At 39.0% G+C, this 21,883-nt stretch overlaps 1 protein-coding gene across 1 annotated transcript in view; it reads right to left on the reverse strand.

The window, feature by feature from the left end:
* Window positions 1-19,386, reverse strand: part of UHRF1BP1L (UHRF1 binding protein 1 like) — a 105,563-nt gene extending 86,177 nt beyond the window's left edge. Inside the window, exon 1 of the mRNA XM_040637368.1 lies at window positions 19,079-19,386. Within this exon, the coding sequence (XP_040493302.1) occupies window positions 19,079-19,122 (44 nt within the window). The 5' untranslated portion in view covers window positions 19,123-19,386. The remainder of the gene's footprint in view (window positions 1-19,078) is intronic.
* Window positions 19,387-21,883: the final 2,497 nt, after the last annotated feature.

Genomic DNA, 21,883 nt, shown 5'->3' on the forward strand with positions numbered 1-21,883 from the left:
TCTCTCTCTCTCTCTCTCTCTCTCTCTCTCTCACACACACACACCTCCAACCCTACGTATACTGGTGGATATATACTTCCTAATAAAAAAGAAAATGGACTAGTTACTTAATAAAATATAAGGAAATCAGAATTTTTAAGATATATGAACCGTGGGTTTTGAAAACCATTCGTAATTTGTCATCTGAAGATATGAGAAGCAATTTTAGGCCAAGTTAAAAAACAGTAGATCACGCAGCACGGAGTGTGCTTGGGATTCTCTCTCCCTCTCCTTCTGCCCCTCCTACTTGTGTTCTCTCCCTCTTTTTCTCTCAAAATAAATAAATAAATCTTTAAAAAAATAAAAATTAAAAAATTAAAAACCGAGTAGATCAATAAGTAGCCTTTATACTATGAAAAAATATCAAATAATTTTAGAATTTTAGCACCTGAAAAGTTCCACTAATCCAGGCTTCATCTTATAGTGTAAAATGTGAAGCCCAAAAGGGTTTAAGTCAACTGCTAAGGTCATACCAAGGCAGAGCCAAGACTATAATCAAATTTGTATAATTTTAACTTACAAGGTATTTCAAGATTAATTACTATTTCATTATCATACTGATTGATTTTCAATTCAACAATATTTAATAAACATTTCCTGGGCATTATAGGAGTATATGGCAATTCTTATCTTAAAGGAGCTTTCAATGTCAATTTGAGGCATTTTAAATATTTAAGGCATAAATGTTATTTTCTTCAAAGAAAATGATAGTGTTAATAGAATAAGAATCAAGTTATGTTCTATACATACACACACACACATATATATATATATACACATATATTAGTATTCTCAATTTACAGAGTTTGTTTGGCTTGGTTGTTTTTATAATATACATGTAAGGAAATCAACCAATCTTGTCTAGCCAGTTTTTTCACATTTAAAGAACTGAAAGTTTTAAAAAATGGAAGAGGTTATAAGCTGGCAGCCTATGAGCTTTGTTTTACCCACAAATACATTTTGTCTGTCTGCACAGTGTTTTAAAAAACCTAAATGGGTGGCTAACATTTAAAATGAGTAGACCCCGTATTAAAATCTGGGTTTCCTAATTTTGTTGAAATATTGGAAGATCTGACACAACTACACATGCATCCTTCATGGCAAAAACTGAGCAATGATTAGGCTCTTGGGTAACTTACACAAATAAGACATAATTACAGCTTTCAAAAACCTCATAGTCTACAAGCACATAAACAAATCATGGCAGTACATTATAGTTTTATAATGTGCAAAGCACTGTGTGACAGATATTACAATAAAAATGAGAATAGGATAAGATGGAGGTACACGAGAAATAGTGATCATCTGTTAAAAACACTGTTTAGGGAAGGCTTCATGGAGGAGGCCAAACTTGAGCTATGTTTTTTAAGAGTTAAGTTTCTGCCAGGTGAATAGGGGAGAGGAGGACATTTTAGGCACAGCAACAGCATGTTCAAGGTTACAGGATCACATACAGTAGGCATGGATGAAATATAAGGCATTGGGTAGTTTGTTAAAAAACGGAATGACTTTGAAAGATGGACTGAAGATCATGAAGGACTCTTGCATCCCATGCCAAGGAATGTAGGTTTCATCCTACACATCTGTATTGTTCCCACAATGCTCCTAAGAAGACTCATGATTCAACGTAGCTGGGAGAAGAAATAAAAAGGGAAAAGATGTAATAGCTGATCACCCTAATTACTGATTCAACCAAATTACTAAAAGGTAATTTATGAGCTAGATGGTCTTTGTTCCATTAACAAGGAGCCCTACTTTCTGCCTATCTTATGCAATTAAGTTCTATTTTAATATTTCTTTGGACAAAATTTCTACTGTTATAAAGAAATTTATTTTTTTAAAAAGCTTGAACATAAGCCATTAAAAATTTTCTACCAATCTTTACATGATACACCACATTAACAAAACAAAGGATAAATATCATACGATCATCTCAATAGACACTGAAAAAGCATGTGAAAAATTCAACACCTATTTACGATAAAAATTCTCAACAAAGTGGATATTGAAGAAATGTACCCCTCAACATAATAAAGGCCCAAAGACAAATCCACAGCTAACATTATACTCAACAGTGAAAAGCTGAAGGATTTTCCTCCAAGATCAGGGGCAAGACAAGGATGCTCACACTTACCACTTTAATTCAACACAGTACTGGAAGTCCTAGCCAGAGCAATTAGGCAAGAAGAAGAAATAAAAGGAATCCAAATTAGAAAGGAAGAAATAAAACTGTCAATTTGTAGATGATATAATACAATATATAGGAAATTCCAAAGACTCCACCAAAAAACTAATAAGAACAAATGAATTCAATAAAGTTACAAGATACAAAATTAACATACAGAAATGGGCTGCACAATAATGAGTTATCAGAAAGAAGTTAAGAAAACAATCCCATTTACAACTGCACCAAAAAGAATAAAAGATCTAGGAATAAATCTGACCAGAGAGTGAAAGACCTATATACTCCGTAAGAAACCGATAAAAGAAAATTGAAGACAGCACAAATAAATGGAAAGATATTCTGTGCTCATGGAATGAAAAAATATTGTTAAAATGTCCATACTACCCAAAGTAATCTACAGATTCAATGCAATCCCCATCAAAACATCAATGGCATTTTTCACAGAACTAAAACAAAGAATCCCAAAACCTGCCTGGATCCATGAAAAGACCCTGCACAGCAAAAGCAATCTGGAGAAAAAACAAAGCTGGAGGTTATCATGCTTCCTGATTTCAAATACTACAAAACTGTAAGTAATCAAAAAAGTATGGTCCTGGCATGAAAACTTAGACAAATGTATCAATGGAATAGAAAAGAGACCCCCAGAAATAAACCCATACATATATGTTCAATTAATCTATGACAAAGAAGGAAAGAATATACAATGGGGAAAAACAGTTCTCTTCAATAAATGGTGTTGGGAAAATTGGACAGCTACATGTAAAAAAATGTAACTGGGCCACTATCTTATACCATTTACAAAAATAAACTCAAAATGAATTAAGAACTTGAATGTGAAGCCAGAAACTATGAAACTCCTAGAAAAAAAACAGAGAGTAATCTTTTTTTTTTTTTAAAGATTTTATTTATTTATTTATTTGACAGAGAGAGAGACAGCCAGCGAGAGAGGGAACACAGGCAGGGGGAGTGGGAGAGGAAGAAGCAGGCTCCCAGCATAGGAGCCTGATGTGGGGCTCGATCCCAGAACACCGGGATCACGCCCTGAGCCGAAGGCAGGCGCTTAACGACTGAGCCACCCAGGTGCCCCCAGAGAGTAATCTTTGACACAGGTCTTAGCCATATTTTTTTTTTGAACCAGTCTTCTTAGGCAAGGGCAACAAAGGTAAAATAAATAAGTGGCATTACATCAAACTACAAGCTTTTGCATAGCTGAAGAAACCATCAACAAAATGAAAAAGCAACCTAACTGAACGAAAGAAGGTATTTGCAAATCATGTATCTGGTAAGAGGTGAATATCCAAAATACATAATAAACTTATACAACTTAATATATAGAAAAAACAAAACAGGGGTGCCTGGGTGGCACAGCGGTTAAGCGTCTGCCTTCGGCTCGGGGCGTGATCCCGGCGTTATGGGATCGAGCCCCACATCAGGCTCCTCCGCTATGAGCCTGCTTCTTCCTCTCCCACTCCCCCTGTTTGTGTTCCCTCCCTCTCTCGCTGGCTGTCTCTAACTCTGTCGAATAAATGAATAAAATCTTTTAAAACAAAAAACAAAACAAAACAAAAAAACAAATACTATTTAAGAATGAGGAGAGGATGTGAATAAACAGTTTCCCAAGGAAGACATACAGAAGGCCAATGGACACATGAAAAGATGCTCAACATCACTAATCATCAGGGAAATGCAAATCAAAACCACAAAGAGATACCACCTCACACCGGTCAGATTGGCTATTATCAAAAGGACAAAAAATAACAGGCGTTGGTGAGGTGTGGAAAAAGGGAACCTTCATACACTGTTGATGGGAATGTAAAGTGGTGCAGCCACTACGGAAAACAATATAAAAACACCTCAAGGGGCACCTGGGTGGCTCAGTCGTTAAGTGTCTGCCTTCGCCTCAGGGCGTGATCCCAGGGTCCTAGGATCGAGCCCCGCATCGGGCTCCTCCACTGGGAGCCTGCTTCTTCCTCTCCCACTCCCCCTGCTTGTGTTCCCTCTCTTGCTGGCTGTCTGTCAAATTAATTAATTAATTAATTAAAATAAGAAAGAAAGAGAAAAAGAAAACGAACGAACCTCAAAATATTAAAATTAGAACTACCACACAATCCATCAATTATACCTCTAGGTATATAACCAAAAAACAAAGAAAACAAAACAACAACAAAAAAAAAAACCCACCAATTCAAAGAGATAGATGCACACCTAGGTTCACTGTAGCACTATTTACAATAGCCAAGATATGGAAGCCATCTAATTATCCATCAATAGATGAATGGATAAAGATGTGGTATAAATACATAATGTAAATTACTTGGCCATAAAAAAGAATGAACTCTTGCCATTTGCAACATGGATAGACCTAGAGGGTTGTATGCTAAATGAAATAAATCAGACAATAACAAATACCATCTGATTTCACTTATATGTGTAATCTAAAAAAAAAAAAAGCAAATGAACAAACAAAACAAAAAGAGACTCACGGATATAAGAAGCAACTATTGGCTACCAGACTGGGGAGGGGTTGGGGGCTGGGCAAAATAGATGAAGGGGATTAAGAGGCACAAATTTCCAGTTATAACATAATTAAGTCATGAGGATATATGTACTGCATAGGTACTACAGCCAACAATAGTGTAACAATTTTGTATGGTGACAGGTGGTAACTAGACTTATTGTGGGGTTCATTTTGTAATGTATAAAAACATCACTATGATGAGGCGCCTGGGTGGCTCAGTCCGTTAAGCATTCAATTCTTGATTTCAGCAATTGGTTTCAGCACCGGTCATTATCTCGGGGTCATGAGACTGAGCTCTGCATCTGGGCTCTGCGCTCAGTAGAGCTTGGGTTTCTCTCTCCTTCTCCCCTTCACTCTCTCTCTCTCTCTCTCCCCCTAAAATAAATAAATAAATCTTTAAAAATAATACATCACTATGGGGGCTCCTGAGTGGCTCAGTCAGTTGGGCATCTGCCCTTGGCTCAGGTTGTGATCCCAGTGTCCTGGGATTGAGCCCCGAGTCAGGCTCCCTATTCAGCAGAGGAGTCTGCTTCTCCCTCTCTCTTTGACCCTCCCCCTGCTTGGGCTCTAGCTCACTCTCTCTCTCAAATGAATAAATAAAAGAACTTTTTTTAAAAAAAATCACTATGGGGGTGCCTGGGTGGCTCAGTCATTAAGCGTCTACCTTCAGCTCAGGTCATTATCCCAGGATCCTGGGATCGAGCCCCGCATCAGGCTCCCTGCTTGGCGGGAAGCCTGCTTCTCCCTCTCCCTTGCCTGCTGCTCCCCCTACTTGTGCTCTCTCTCTCTACGAATAAATAAAATTTAAAAAATAATTACTATGGGGGCACCTGGGTGGCACAGCGGTTAAGCGTCTGCCTTCGGCTCAGGGCGTGATCCCGGCGTTCTGGGATCGAGCCCCACATCAGGCTCCTCCGCTGTGAGCCTGCTTCTTCCTCGCCCACTCCCCCTGCTTGTGTTCCCTCTCTCGCTGGCTGTCTCTGTCTCCGTCGAATAAATAAATAAAATCTTTAAAAAATAATAATAATAATTACTATGATGTACACATGGAATTAATGGGATACTGTGTGTCAATTATACTTCAATTAAAAAAAAAAGATTTTTACCAAGAAGTTAAATGGTAAGATTAGCATTTTGAACAGATCTCTCCAGTAACAGTGCCAAGGATAGAATAAAAAAGTATGAGACCAGAAGGAAATGAGAATGTTTATTTGCAAGAGTAACACAAGAAATGATAAGTTAAATCTGGGTCATGACAACAGAGATATTCAAGTCTTACTGATGTCTACATTATGCCAAGAAGTCTGCTATGTGCTAGGTTCAGGAAAAGGAAGATAAATTTAAGAGTTATTTAAATAAAAAGGTATCATAATTGAATAAAATGAGAAGATAAAGAGAGAAAAGGAATTAAGTTTCGTAGGTGACTTGAATAAGCAAATGGATAGCTGTGGTTTAAACTAAGAATAAAACTGTAACACCTCATCTTCAATAAGCTAAGCACAAACCAAGCCAAATAAAGGTATGTTAAGGAAGTGTAATCTAAAAAAAGCAAAGGATTACAACTATGGCTATACTTCAGGGGCAAAGGTCCCAGAGGATTTACTAGAGGTATATACAAAACCAGAACCATCTTTGAATGCCTTTATAAACAACATTCTTAACTACCAATATCCTAAAGATAATCTCAAAGGTTTCCCTAATGGTCTACCTAAGGTTAAAGCTTGGCATCTTTCCCTTGGCAATTGTGGTTTAGACCCAGACACCCAAATGATAGCAAAGAATCAAGGCAGACAAGAATACTGGAAAACAATATTTAATTGATCATATCTACACAATTGCTAACATATGGCCAGGAAGTTTATCAAAGGTCACATTACTCCTCTGTAATGAGTTGCATAATTCTGCTCATGGTTAATCATTTTTTTAGGACTTTTTTTTTTTTTAAGTAATCTCTATACCTAACATGGGGCTTGAATTCACAACCCCAGATCAAGAGTCACATGCTCCGCCAACTGAGCCAGCCAGGTGCCCCAATCATGGTTAATCTTTAATTACCAATTTCTCACTAGACTTTTAGAATAGGTTCAAAGTATTTATGCAGATAAATTTCCCAAGCACTACAAGTGTTCAATAAGTTTCTAGGTTTTTCATTAAGTCCAACTTGAAAGAAATTCAGTGTCATTTCCTTGAATCTGGTTTTATAACATAATTACTTTCCCTGATAATGAATTTTTAAAAGGGGTAAGGAGAAGTAATAAATGGGGTGGCAAGTCCTACATTCCTCAACTCTATTTTCACTACTGTTCATAAGAATCACTTCAGTATCTTTGATAAATATTATAACTAACATTAAATACACAAAATAAACTCTTAAGTCCTTCAATGAGAAGTGATGAAAACATTCTCTTTATCAAAAGAGCCTTCATACCTCATTAATTACATTAGACGATGAAATCTTACTCATTAAAGAGTAGATCAAATGCTAATTACTATTTCCAAATAGCTGACTGTAAGTTATAAAACTCTTTTAACAACAGAAAGAGTTGGTTATAACTTTAAGTGCATTGCCAAACCTTACATATTAGAAAAGACACTCTAAGAGAGGAACTGCATGAGCCTGTAGCTACGGTAAACAAAACAAAACAAAAAAAAAGGAATAAGAAAAAGAAATCAGTATCTGACTAATACAGTAAGAATTAAAAAATATTCTCAAAGTATCTTTATGTGGGGCAAAATAAGTGCTTGCATATGTAAAAAGAAAGAAAAAGAAACCCAAAACGATGGGGAATAGAAGTATTACCTGAGGGCAGGAAATTCAGACAAAAGGTCCCTAATTCCTGGTGAAAGCAAGTAGTCAGTTGCCAGGGTTTCTTAGACTCCTTGATTATGAAATTCACAGCACACCAATCTCCACCACAGCCAGCAGGGATCGCTGCAGGGAATGGGTACACAGGGGACATAGGAGGGAGCAAGTTTAAGGGAAGGAAGAGGAAAGGAATGATATGATAAAAATATTTAGCTGTGATGCACTTAAAAAAATACAGTTGTATTTCACACTGGAATAACTAAAGGCAAATACTGCTTAAATTCTAAGATAAATTAATCATTTGCGCTTTCCCTCATTCTTTCTCTACCACTGGTATTACTACTACTCCAACAATATTTTAAAAAATGTTTATATTAAAAACATTAACAAAAATGAGATAGCTCTGTTATACAAGTTACACGAAGACTTTACTGTAATTCAACATTAAATCAAATCAAATAGGACAAACACTCTAAAAGACAAGTGATTTACAAATAAAAATTATCAAATTAGTTTAACTGCTAAAAAGCCCATTTAAAACTGTAATCTTCAATTCATTTTATGGAGAATACTAAAAAGTAAATTAGCTATGAAAAGTAACCCACAAACCAAAGAGAGATCCAGCAATAAATTATATCTATATATACAAAAGCAAATCAGAGAACTAGAGTATTTATCAAAAAAAAAAGTTTTTAATCTAAATTTCTTGGATATGAGTCATCTGCCAAAAATGTATTCAGGGCAACCAATTTATATCCTATATATTCTATAAAGGCCAAAGTTAATCTAGTCTCTAGTCAGCTGAAAATGTTTCTGAACAACTACTACGTGTAACAATAATGTGCCAGATGCTAAAGGTACAACAGTGAACAAGATAAACACAATCACTGCCTTCAGAACGCAGTCTGTCAGAGTGATTCTGTCCTTAAAGAGCTGACAATCTAGAGGGCACCTGGCTGGCTCAGTCTGTGGAGCACGGCGTTCACGAGTTCAAGTCCTACACTCATGAGTTCAAGGCTTAGGTTAGGCATGGAGCCTACAAAAGAAAGAAAAGAAAAGAAAAGAAAAGAAAAGAAAAGAAAAGAAAAGAAAAGAAAAGGAAAAGAAAAGGAAAGGAAAGAAAAGAAAAGAGAAAAGAAAGGAAAAGGAAAGAAAAGAAAAGAAAAGAAAAAAGAAAAAAAGAGACGACAATCTATAGGACTAAAAACATGAAATTTTTGTTGTAATAAAATATTTTAAGACCTAAAGGAATTAAAAAATGAAGACCAATGAAGACTAGCCTACTTAGTTAAAGCTGCCTATGTAAGATGTGCAAGCAAAATGAAGCCCGAGAGGATGAACTGGCAGGAAGGAACGTAGACAATCTGGCTACCGTAATAAGACAACAAAAGATGGAGGAAAACCGAAAAAAGGACAGAAAGTGTAGCATTGGAAAACAGTGGGGAAAAAACTGCAGCCAAGTTTCTAGGATCTAAAGTATCCTTAATGGGGCACCTGGGTGGCTCAGTTAAGTGTCTGACTCTTGGTTTCGGCTCAGGTCATGATCTCAGGGCCCTGAGATGGAGCCCAATTCCCCCACTGACCTTGGGGAACCAGCTTGAGGATTCTCTCCCTCTCCCTCTGCCCTCCTCCCACTCGTGTGTCTACACTCTCGCTCTCTCTCTAGGGTAAATACAGATATCTTTTTAAATTTTAAAAAAGTAGAGTATCCCTAACTTCTCTAAATAACCACTTTAAATATTCCCTTGGTATGCATGCCACTGTTCAAGCAAAGAGATTTAATAACTATCCATTTTATATCACATAAACTGTCGTTTATGTATTTTTATTTCATTACTTCTTTACAGTTTCTCTGGACTTAGACCATCTCTGTCTCAGTGTCTCTACTTCCATTAAAGTTGCATATGGTACTTTGTGCCTATCTCTTAAGACCTACATTTTATCCTGATATCTAATTATCTACCATACGGTTTTCAGAAGGCATTTATAGTTAAGTTCATTTATATATCTTATAGATCTTCTGTAAGTATTGGTGGAAAGGATAAATGATTTATCAATGGGAATAATCATACTTATAATACTCCTTAAAGATAATATAAATCTTAGATTTATAATGTCCCTTTTTATAGTATAGTTCATTTATATATAAATTCCATCACAGCAGAAGAAAACTTTGGAAAAGGAACTGAATTTAATATCTAACAACATAGTTTCAGCAAATTTTTAAATGACTGAATTTTCTGGTATTTTTAAGTTTCTCTCTAAATATTAATTCCTAACAATAAAATTACAAACAAAAGGTTTAACAAACAGACAACAGTAGAGGTCAACAACACTTGATGTCATGCTAGCAGTGGCAAAAAGAAGCCGGAGAGCTCTCTCTTAATGGTATTTTTGGGTAGAAAAGAGTACATACACATACAGCTAAAATTAAGTCTTAAAGAAGGGACTCACCTAGAGATTCAAAATTTATGTGTAACATTCATTTTGGCTGGGAGAAGTTTCAAAATAAGTCAATGAATTATCAGACAGACTAAAGTAAATCTAATGTCTGAAAAAAAAAACAATAACTATTATATCCTGAATCATATTTGCTGCAGCTCTCAATTTTGTTTTAATAACTTGGTCCTGATGTGATAACTGCTCATATGTCACTCATGGAAACAGTCATAAAGTTACACCTATAACTTACATTTAATCTGAGCTCCAGTCACTAATAACAACTAGTTAAATGCCAATATTTAACAGAAATATTAAATTATTCATCCTAATATATGCAAAATAATGTGCAGCGTTTAGAACATATATAACTGATAAGAGATCTACTGAGGAAATATTTAGATTGGCAACTGCAGTATTAAGGCAAAGTGTAATATTGCAAAAAAATTATACAAGTATAAAGAAAAGGAGAAATTGTGCTTTCCCAACTTCACAGAATTGCTAAGTCAGAAGGCTATGTTTCCCAAGCTTCAGAGGACTACAGAGTCAAAGGATTTCCATATAATAAAAGAATCTCCTAAGGGATACTGCAACAGGATGGTGAAATACCACGAAAGAGTAGTAAGACTGAAATTTTATAATAAATAAATGCTGAAAATAGAGTAAAAGAAAAGCAAACTGTTAGGTAGGAACAATAGCCGGAGTAGGCAGCATTGAATAATCATATTAAAAAAGTACTGGTGGGGCGCCTGGGTGGCACAGCGGTCAAGCGTCTGCCTTCGGCTCAGGGCGTGATCCCGGCATTATGGGATTGAGACCCACATCAGGCTCCTCTGCTAGGAGCCTGCTTCTTCCTCTCCCACTCCCCCTGCTTGTGTTCCCTCTCTCGCTGGCTGTCTCTATCTCTGTCAAATAAATAAATAAAATCTTTAAAAAAAAAAAGTACTGGATCAGTGACTTAACCACTCAACACTACCTGTCAAACCTTGGGCAAGTCACAAATCTTAACATTTTAATAATTTCCTTCTCAGAGACTGGAATAAATCCCTTCTGATTCTAGAATGGAAATATTACAACATCCGATGGCCCAAGCATCCAAGTCCCCTTTCAACTGAAGTGTACTAATCAATCTCCTGAAACTAACTTCTTAAGATTCAATATCTGGTTTTAGTTGGAAATTAGTGTGAAAGAAATGGGCCCCTGCTTGATACCTCTACATAGTATACTTAATAGCAAAAAATATAACACTATAAAGCACACCCCTTAAAATTCATCTCACAATTCACTTTGCTGTAATTATGTACTGCATAAACCAAAGGATAAGCACACCCAAAACACCTGACAATGGTGCTGCCAGACATGTGAACCAGACTAACACCATGATGGCTACTCTGTGATCTGAAGTCTTTTTTTTTTTTTTTAAGATTTTATTTATTTATTTGACAGAGATAGAGACAGCCAGCGAGAGAGGGAACACAAGCAGGGGGAGTGGGAGAGGAAGAAGCAGGCTCATAGCGGAGGAGCCTGATGTGGGGCTCGATCCCATAACGCCGGGATCACGCCCTGAGCCGAAGGCAGACGCTTAACCGCTGTGCCACCCAGGTGCCCCTGACATCTTGAATACAGCCCCCATTCCCATTCTTTTCTTTTTTTTTTTTAACAGCACCCTTAAGTACACCCTTGGGGTGTAACATTCTGGATCTGCTCTGGAGATATGACTATGATACTTCCTAGTCTCAAACATGCCCCTCCCTGGTGGTCTCCTAGCATGTACTCCCCAGCCCCTAGAGCCATAAAAGCAGATTTCAGAAGAGGCAGGGTTGTGGAGATCTACCCGCTTTGCAGCCCCCCAAGACAGGCTTCTACCCGTAAGTCCCCTTACAAAACCATTTCTCATCTAGTTGAACTTGGTGTTTTTCTTCAGTCATGGTTCCTTAGGCCCTTGAAGGTTGCTTTGCATACACTTGCATTTCACAGAACAGCAGACTAAAATGTGTAGTCTAAATTAGTTCACAAATAAAAGGGATCTCCATTCAGATATCTAACAGGCATCCAAATTAATACATTCAAAAACCAAACTCCTTATCTCTCTACCGTAAGCCTGCCTCTCCTGCAGTCTTCCACGTAGTTAATAGCAACTCCATCTTCTCAGTTGCTTATGCCATGATGTTCTTTCTCTCTCAATCCACATCTTACCTGTCAACAAATCCTGTGGTTTTCTACCTTTGAGATACATCTAGAACCTGACTATATCTCAACAAGTCCACTGCATCAACCTAGGTCCAAGCCAAAACCTTTCTCATCTGGAGAGTTAACACTTTTAATTGGGCTCCTGCTTCTGCCCTTGTCCTCCTATTATTTATTTCCCACATGGCTGCAGAGTAATCCTTGGCTCAAAGCCTTGCAGGGGCTTCCAGTCTCACTCAGGGTGAAAGCTGATGTCATTACAAGGCCCCACAAGGTCTGGCCCTCTTTTCTCTTTGATGCATCCTCCTCTACTTACTTCACTCCTCACTCCACTCATGCTGGTGGCCTTCATATATTTCAAAAATGACAAGCAAGCTTCCACTTCTGGATCTTTGCATTTATTTCCACTGCCTCTTTCATATCTGTTCTCTAACAGTACCTTCTCAATTAGGCCTTTGTCACCAGATTGAAAACTGTAAACTCCACCCTTACCTCCCTGCACTTCCTATCCCTTTCCCTGTTGTATTTTTAATAGCACTTACCACAGACTGATATAATGTACTTCATTCTTTTACTATCAGCCTCCTTTGACTAAAAATGTAAATTCCAGGGGCGCCTGGGTGGCACAGCGGTTAAGCGTCTGCCTTCAGCTCAGGGCATGATCCCAGCGTTATGGGATCGAGCCCCACGTCAGGCTCCTCTGCTGGGAGCCTGCTTCTTCCTCTCCCACTCCCCCTGCTTGTGTTCCCTCTCTCGCTGGCTGTCTCTATCTCTGTCGAATAAATAAATAAAATCTTTAAAAAAAAAAAAAGGTAAATTCCACTGAGGGCAGGGATTCTTGCCACAGCACTATGGACTGGTGCATGGTACAAAGTAGCAATCAGTAAACAGTTGTTAAATAAATGTTATGCATCTAGTGTCAAAATCAACAGTTTTGGGGGGTTATTTTAAAAAGAATACTGTCAATTTAAGTAACTAAAAATTACTTTTAAAGAATTCCCAAATTTACAAAAGTAAATTTATCTCTATTCCTAAAAGGTAATAATTAACTTGATTTTTTCCCAGTTGCCCAACCCAAGTAAATCAAAATCTCACAAACTTCATATGGCAGTATATTCCTAGAAATAGGTTACATTTAGTGATCCTACTCATGCTTGCTATGCCACAATAGGAATAACTGAAGTTTCCCAAGAGCTGAGATCATGTCTTACCCATCTTTGTATCTCCAATGTCCAGTGGTCAAGAACCTGATAAACATAAACTCTCAAAATTATTTATTGAGCTTTACCATAAAAGTGAAAGATTAAGTAATTAGCCTATCAAAAATTATACAAAATTATCATTTGAAAAAATAATTCCTGGCGGTCTAAATCATATTGTGTTTCCTTTTAAGAATGTTTAATTCAGGAATGATTATAGACCTAGTCATTACAAGGCCCCACAAGGTCTGGCCCGGTTTTCTCTTTGATCTCATCTTCCTCTACTTACTTCACTCCTCACTCCAGAAGATTATATGCACCTTAACTTCTCTTCAGCAATTTAGTTCCATGGTCTTAATGGATACCTTGCCCTAAATTAGGCCTAATTCTCCTTTGAAATTTTAAACTTTAATACTTTTAGACAAAACTTCCAATCCTTCCAGTTCTCTCATTTGTTTTTCTCAATTGCTCTCCCACCCAGATAAAATTTCCAATCCTTTGATGGTTCTTTCCAGCCTATCAGCTGCTGTTCCCCCCTTTTCTTCCTTGCACAGGGTAAACTATTCCATGAACACACCATGAGGCACCCTAAACTCTCTATCACTTTGCCATTCAGTCACAAGACCTGGCAAGTGTTCAACCATTTCTAATCTCCCTAACAAATATTCCAAATATCCAACAGTCTTCTCAAGCCACCCTCCCTATTTTTTCCTTCAGGTTAGGGACCATATCTTGTTGAGACTGTCAAGTGGTTTCTCCTACCTAGATCATTAAAACTGGCCTGGATCTGATCCCCTTCCAAGTATGGTCCCCTAACCTTCCATAAACTCTGCAGGATGATATCTTTACAGTACATTACTTTTCTATTTAAGTTAATCAGAGACCCTCTGTAGACTTTACATTTCTACCACAGTGACTGCTCCTGAACCCTGGATTCCAAAACCAAACTGATAACCAAGCATCTTTAAAGATCATGTCCCTCTTCTGTCTGGAATTCCTTATTAGCAGTCACCTCCCGAGATGAAGTTCAATTTCTTTAATGTAGCAAATGAGGCCCTCTGCAATCTAATTTAGTTCAGTGCCTATTAAAGACACCAAATGGAAGAGCAAGCCACACTCAAAACAGTTCTCCCTATGACCATATCTTTGCTTTAGGACCTTTTGCCATTGTTAACTGATCCATGTTGGTAAGCAGAACTGGACCAAACAGGTTCTCTCCCCCAGGAATCTCAAAATTGATAGGAAAGACCACAGACTGGGAGTTGTGAGAGGTGGAAGCAGTGGTTCTCGACCAAGAGAGATTTTACTCTCAGGGGACATTTGGCAATACCTGGAGCGCTACCGGCATCTAGTGGGTAGAGACCAGAGATGCTGCTAAACATCCCACAAACACAGAGCAGGGCTTCACAATAAAGAATTATCTTGTCCAGGGGTGCCTGGGTGGCATAGCGGTTAAGCGTCTGCCTTCAGCTCGGGGCGTGATCCCGGCGTTATGGGATCGAGCCCCACATCAGGCTCCTCCGCTAGGAGCCTGCTTCTTCCTCTCCCACTCCCCCTGCTTGTGTTCCCTCTCTCGCTGGCTGTCTCTATCTCTGTCAAATAAATAAATAAAATCTTTAAAAAAAAAAAAAAGAATTATCTTGTCCAATGAGGTTTTAGGAGGTGGTTAGGTCCTGCCCTTCCCCAGACTTGGTGACCCACCCCAACAGCTTTATCACATTTCTCTTATTACCTAAGTTAAACAGAGATTTTTGTTGTTTGCAGACAAAATAACCTTAAGTAGCACAGTACCCTAGTTCAATCGTCTGACATGCTTGTATACTTCAAACCAGTTTCTCAATCTCAAAACTACTAACATGAGGGCAATATAATTACTTGTTGTGGCAGACTGTGCTGTGTACGCAGCATGTTTAGCAGCATTCCTAGCCTCTGTCCCCGCCCCACAAGTTGTGACAATTGGAAATGTACCCAGACGGTGCCAAACGTCCCCTAAGGGGCAAAATCACCTCTGATGGAAAAACCAGGATTTTAAACTATACAAAGACTCCACCCAGGTGTGGTGAATGTCTGTCCTGCCAGCTCCCACCTCTAGTTAACCCTGCATCCAGCATAGTATGTACGAGCCAAAGGGAAAGCATGGGGGGAAGGGAAGAGGAAGCACTTGTATCTGAATCTTTCTTACTCCTTTTCAGGTCCTGGCTTAAATATACTCTATCTTCCACTTTCTATTTTCCTCCTCTTCTCCTTTGCTCCAGCACACAAGTACAAATGCCACAGTAACATGAGGCCTTGAAAGGTAGCTCCTGTTCTTATTTCCTTTCTTACATTTGTTTTAACTTTTCTTTAGAACTCTCCATTCCTTTGTGAAAAAATACTCTCCTGGAGAAGACTCCAAAACATATTCTGTGCTGGTTATAGTATGAAAGATTAGAGTAATTTCTCTTCAAAGGCTTTTCCTGTTTCACTTCTCTTAAAATGTAAGTAGTCCAACCCCCACCCTCACCACACACACACTCCCTTCACCCTCTTGCCCTGCCCCCTTGCCCAATCCACCCAGCTCTGCTCCCTCTCTCTCCCTCCCTCCCTGTTCAGTTTCAGATCAGTTCCAAGTACGCAAACTATTTTTATTAATAATGCAACAGATGCTTAGGATACAAACTAAACAACAATTAGGCAGGGAACAAGTATACAGATTTACACTTCTCAAATAGTTCAGCATTTACTTAAAGTACTAATCTCTTAAGAATTTCTTTTATACTTTTCCACTACACCAGTTTCTCAAGCCCCTATACCTGCCTAACACTGGTTTTAATGTTACAATTGCACCATACTTCAACCTCAAGGCTCAGAGTAAGCATTCTCTTACTCCTGTTGGTTCCTATAAAGTCTTCTTCCTTACTGGAAGACCCCCATATAGAAAGGGTCATTTTCCTAGTCTTTCCTTTACAAGACAACAAGGCTCATTTATTCAATGATTCAGTTACTTTCCTAAAACCACAGGGAAACTGGTCATACCCAATATCTGTGATAATACTGGTGGCATATAGTCTTCCCTCAGTTAAGAAAATGTGAGGGAAAGTCAACCCTTTGGTGCCATTCATTAAAAAAAAAAATAGTTGTTGAGTGCCTACATTATGCTTGACTCAAAACAAAATCCCTGCCATCATGTAGTTTACATTCAAGTGAAGAAGACAACAAGCAGAGAAGGATGAAGAGGGTTGTCAGGTAAGGCCTCCTTTGAGGTGTCATGAGTGGCATCCACTGGCCGTAAGAAATGTCTATTATTGCAAGATAATGTGTTCTAAGTATTTCCTGTTAAAAATTACTAAATTGTCCTCCAGATGATTACTGCAGTATAGAGACATCTTTATTACTGGATAATTTGTAAAATTAAGCTTAACCCCAGGTAATTTCAAAAGTTCACCCTTACTTCAATAACTGTAATTTATCACAACACCCACCTTGTTTCATCTATTGTTGTCCTTTACATTTATAAATAACTATTTTTCTTAGGAGCTGACAGCAATAACAGTAAGATTAATATATTAACCAAGAATATGAATTTGACACTCTTCAATCACCTGAGTTGTTTTGAAATATGAAATAACTAAAGATTCTAGTGTTTTCAAAAACTCACCTCTATACTCAGCCATAAAAAAGAATGAGATCTTGCCATTTGCAACAACATGGATGGACCTACCAGGTTTTATGCTGAGTGAAATAAGTCACACAGAGAAAGACAAATACCATATGATTTCACTTATATATGGAATCTAAAGGAGGAAACAAACAAAAAGCAGAAACAGATTCATAAATACAAACAAACTCATGGTTGGCAGAGTGAACGGTGAGGAATGGTCAAAATGGGTGAAGGAAAGTGAGAGGTAAAGGTTTCCAGTATGTAATGATTAAGTCACAGGGATGAAAGGTACAGCATTAGGGAATTCAGACAATGGTACTGTAATAGCATTGTATGGTGACAGTTGGTAGCTACACTTCTGGTGAGCACAGTATAACCCATAGAGCTGTTAAATTACTATGTTACAGACCTGAAACTAATGTTCACATTGTGTAACAACTGTAAGTCAATAGAAAGCAAGCAAGCAAGCAAACAAGCATACCAATGGCCAAAGGTGCAAAAACAAAAATCCTCATTACTATTTACCACAAAGGTATTAGAAATCATACAGATTAAAAACTACTCCTAAGGACTCAATTCTGAATATGTAGTTGTGGTCTCTTTTGTGAAATAAGTCATCACCTTTGCTATTAATTTTTAAGAGTCTTTCCCAAATGAAGTTCTACAAGAGAATTAAACTAACACCCTAAGGCAATCATTGACTGAATTACTTTCCACCCAAGCATCTGGAATGGAACTAGTCATATACCATCATCCTCGGAAGAAAAACAGTCAAATCGTTTTCTTTAGGTCTCAATTTTCTTACGGAATGGAGTATGAGAGAGGCGAGAGGACCATTGATTAAGTCAGATATTACCTAAATAATAATTAAAAAGATAAATTTTTTTTCCAAAATAAGATAATTCAGTATTGGACCATATATTAAATATTAAAACTTTCCAATTGGTGATATTAAGAAATGTATATTCATAAATGCTGCTATAATTTGCTACTTTTTAAAAAAGATGTTATAGCTTAATGTTTTAAGTTTAGATAATATTTGCTGATTCACAGAAATATTGATTTTGTTCCCCAATGTACAACCTGCGGTACTCAATGATCTGGAGAATAAGGAAATGTTTTTACCATATAAACATACCAGTATACCCAAGTTTTTTCCTAATATCATTAACTTACAAAAACCAGAGAAAAGGGTCATAACCAAGTGCTTTGAATTCGCTGTTAACAAGTCGGAAACAAGATCCCACATTTAGCCTGTCTTGAGACAAATATGGAGAAGTCAGAAGTAACAAACTGCCAGCTTTACTGAGTCATGTTTCTGACTAAACCGCGTTATGAAATGGAAAGAATGACAAGTATTGTGTTTATCACCACAGATGTTGACTACCTTAATTTATGGATCTCAAATTTTAAAAAGCAAAAAACTGTTTTGCCAGAATGATGTGGAACTATAACGACTCCAGAAAGAACTTGCCAAAGCTGGGAACTCTGGCTATTTACCTAAAACAAATCCTAACTGTGCAAACAGGCACACCCTCTAATGCATCAAAGTGGGAACGGCGAGGTGGAGGTGAGTTCAGAAAATAACAAGGTTAACATTTCACGGAGAAGATAAGCCTCGGCCCTAAGAGTCCACACTGCTCCAAATGCCCTCGGTTAGCGGAACCGCTCTGATCCGAACCGAGGCAAGCACGGAGCTCGGATTCACCCTGCCACATAAACCATCCCCAGCCTCCGCAAAGGACCGCCCAAGCGGGGTCGCCGGGACGCCCCCAGACGCCGCGTCGGGGAGCGATCTCAGCGCGCTTCCTCCCCCCGCCACCCTCCGCGCTGCTCCGCGAGCCGGCTGGGGGAGAACCCGTCCAGGGGGCCGACTCTTGAGGCCAGAGCCGGAAGCCACAGGCGACGGGAGACCCGGGCCGCGACCCCTGCCCCTGCTAGACCTGGCAGCCCGAGTCGCCTTCCGCACGGCTGCCAGTCCCTCCGCCCCCGAGGCTGCAAGCAGCCTCCCGGGCGAGCTAGGGCGGAGGCGGACTGGCCTCCCACGCCCGAGGCTCTAGCTGACCTGGAGAGGTGCTTCAGGATCTGTTTCTTGATGAGCCCAGCCATGGTGCCGCGGCAGGAGGCGTCGCGCTCTCTCCGCGTTTCTCCCTGCCTCCTCTCTTCGTGGCCTCCTCCTCGTTGTCCGGACTAACCCGGCCGGAGGAGAGTCGCCTGAGCGCTCACGCCCGGGAGAGACCGGAGGCCCCGGCCGAGGCCACAGCCGCCGCCGCTGCTGCCGAGGACCCGGCGCATCGCTCTCAAGCCGCCGTGGCCGCCGCCGGCGCCATCTTGGCTGCAGCATCACCTAAGAGACCTGGGGGAGGGCGGGGCGGCGCGGACTCGGCGTGGGGCGGGGCAACGCAGGCTCCGACCCGCGCGGGAGGTGTGCTTCCCCGCCACCCTTGTCCCGGACCGTGGCGTGTCCTTCGCCGCCCTGGCGCTACTGGGTGCTTTGATTCCCAATCCCAGGACCTTCTTGTGCTTTGTAATCCTCTCTCTCCACTCTGGTCTTGTTCCGATGTCCATCACTGAGTGCTCCTTCCACATCCTACTTGTTTTTCATTTTTCAAAATTTGCTGCACAAACTGCCCTGCTTGCTTTGCTCCCTACTTCAGCTTTCTTTATATTTTTGCCTCAATTTCTTCTCCTTTTCTAAGATATGCTGCTCCCCCATCGCCACCAAGTGCTAAGATTTAATCTTTCCTCTGGTGATTGCAATCCTAAGGGAAGTGGAAGTTGACAACGTGTCTTAAAAGAGTCCAGGACCTGGGAATTAGAAGTCCTAAACTCAAGTCCTGGCTGTATTGTATTCTAGCTGTGTTAACCTCTAGAAAATAATGTCCTTAGTTTTAGCCTATGAAATAGGTTAATAATGTATTCTTTACCCACTTCTGTAAGTTGTTGTAGCTAAGGAAATAAGAATGTAAAATTTCACTTGAAAGGTGTTATAAAAAAGGAAGGAAATTCTTGAAATAGAACTATTACAGCTTGAAGCTCCACCTCACCCAGCCCCAAACCAACATTTTCAGAGGTGAAAATGACCACCCAATGATGTCTAAAGGAGGAAAAGAAATTACAGTACCTCTGAGGGATGTATCAGGAAGACTGTGGTTATGGGTGGGAGAGAGGAGGTAGTTCACATATAGTCCAACAATCTGGCTCTTTTTGTAGAAAGGAAAGTTGATAGTGCTTTAACTTCTCACTTACCATTCTTCATGCACTATAAGTTAGGCACTATTCAAATATCTAGGGTTGCCTAAATAAAAACAAAAACCTGTTCTGTCATCAAAGAGTTCACAGCTTAGCAAGGAAGGTAGTCTCTTAGTGCTAAGACCTTGAACTATGTCATTAGACTCTGGGTCAAATGCTACCTCAGCCATTTTGTGGCTGGGTAAACTTGGGCAAGTTATTTAATCTGTCAGCCTCAGGTACCTCACCTACTGGAGATAATAGTTTCTAACTCAGAATTTTGTGAGGTCTAAGTGAGATTATTCATATAAAGTTTTCAACAAAGTGCTCTTAATAAATGCTATTATTATCATTAGCATTGTTGAAAACAGACGCCAATTGTTATGAGAACACAAAGGAAGGAGTGATTCGTTCTACCTTAAGTCAAAGACAGATTTACAGTGGAAATGTTATTTCAAAGAGACTAAATCAGCTAAATGTGTTACTAGAACTGACCTTAAAGTCCAAGATTTGGATATAAAACCTAGCTCTGCAGGTTTTTAGCTATGTGATCATAAGAAAATCATAGAACCTCTCAGCCTCCATGATGGTTGTTGTAAGGATTAACCAAGCTAATGAAGGTTAGGTAAGTACTTAAGAGAGTGCCAGACAATAGCATGGAAGCTATTATTATTAATTCACTAGCCAGAAGAAGATGTTCCTGGCAGGTGGAATTGTCAAAGTTCATGGCTTATAAAGTGGCCTAATGTTGTGACTAGAACAAAACATGGATTCCTTTTCAGGGTAGTAAGTTTTAAAGAATCTCACGGCTTAGTAATTATAGTTGAGGAATAGTTTTTTTTTTAAAACTCAACTGAGCAAATCTGAAAATTAAATTGGCTTTATTAAGCAATTCATGAATTTGAGATCATCCCACATAGCGAATAGAGGGGAGCTCCCAAGAAAGGAGTTGTGCAAAATGGAAAGTATTTATAGGAAGGAATTTACAGGAAGTTATTAGCTTAAAAAGAAAGAGAGAAAAGATTTTTTCACGCAAGGGGCAAGGTCAACTTCCTTTAGAGGGAAAGGCCAAGGTGGATTACCTTATCCTTTGTGGGGAGCATGCCTCGGATGAGGAGGGACCATGTGATAGATTACCTCATTGGTGCACACCAGAAAATTCCAGGCTCATTGGCTTAAAACTCCACACCTAGAGAGGTTGAAACTGCAAAACTGCAATTAAGTCTCGGTTTCCTGTGGGCAACTGACTCTACCCTGAGCCCGTAGATTTTACTGGTTTTTACCAATATCTTTTTACTGAGAAAATACATTTTCAATTTTTCTCTCTGTGGTTTAGGGGAACATATGTCAAAACCACTATAAAATCAGTGTTTTAAATTAATTTACATTTTTCTTTTTTTTTAAGATTTTATTTACTTATTTGAGACAGAGAGTATGAGGGGCAAAGGGAGAGGGACAAGCAGACTCCCTGCTGATCAGGGAGCCTGACACAGGGCTCAATCCCAGGACCCTGAGATCATAACTTGGACCAAAGTCAGTTGCTTAACCAACTGAGCCACCCAGGTGCCCCTTTACATTTTTCTTAATTGTTATTTAATTATCAAAGTATAATTTCCAAAAAGTTAACAACATGACTGTC

The sequence above is a fragment of the Ursus maritimus genome, unplaced genomic scaffold (genome assembly GCF_017311325.1).
Source record: "Ursus maritimus isolate PB19 unplaced genomic scaffold, ASM1731132v1 scaffold_21, whole genome shotgun sequence".
NCBI lineage: Eukaryota > Metazoa > Chordata > Mammalia > Carnivora > Ursidae > Ursus > Ursus maritimus.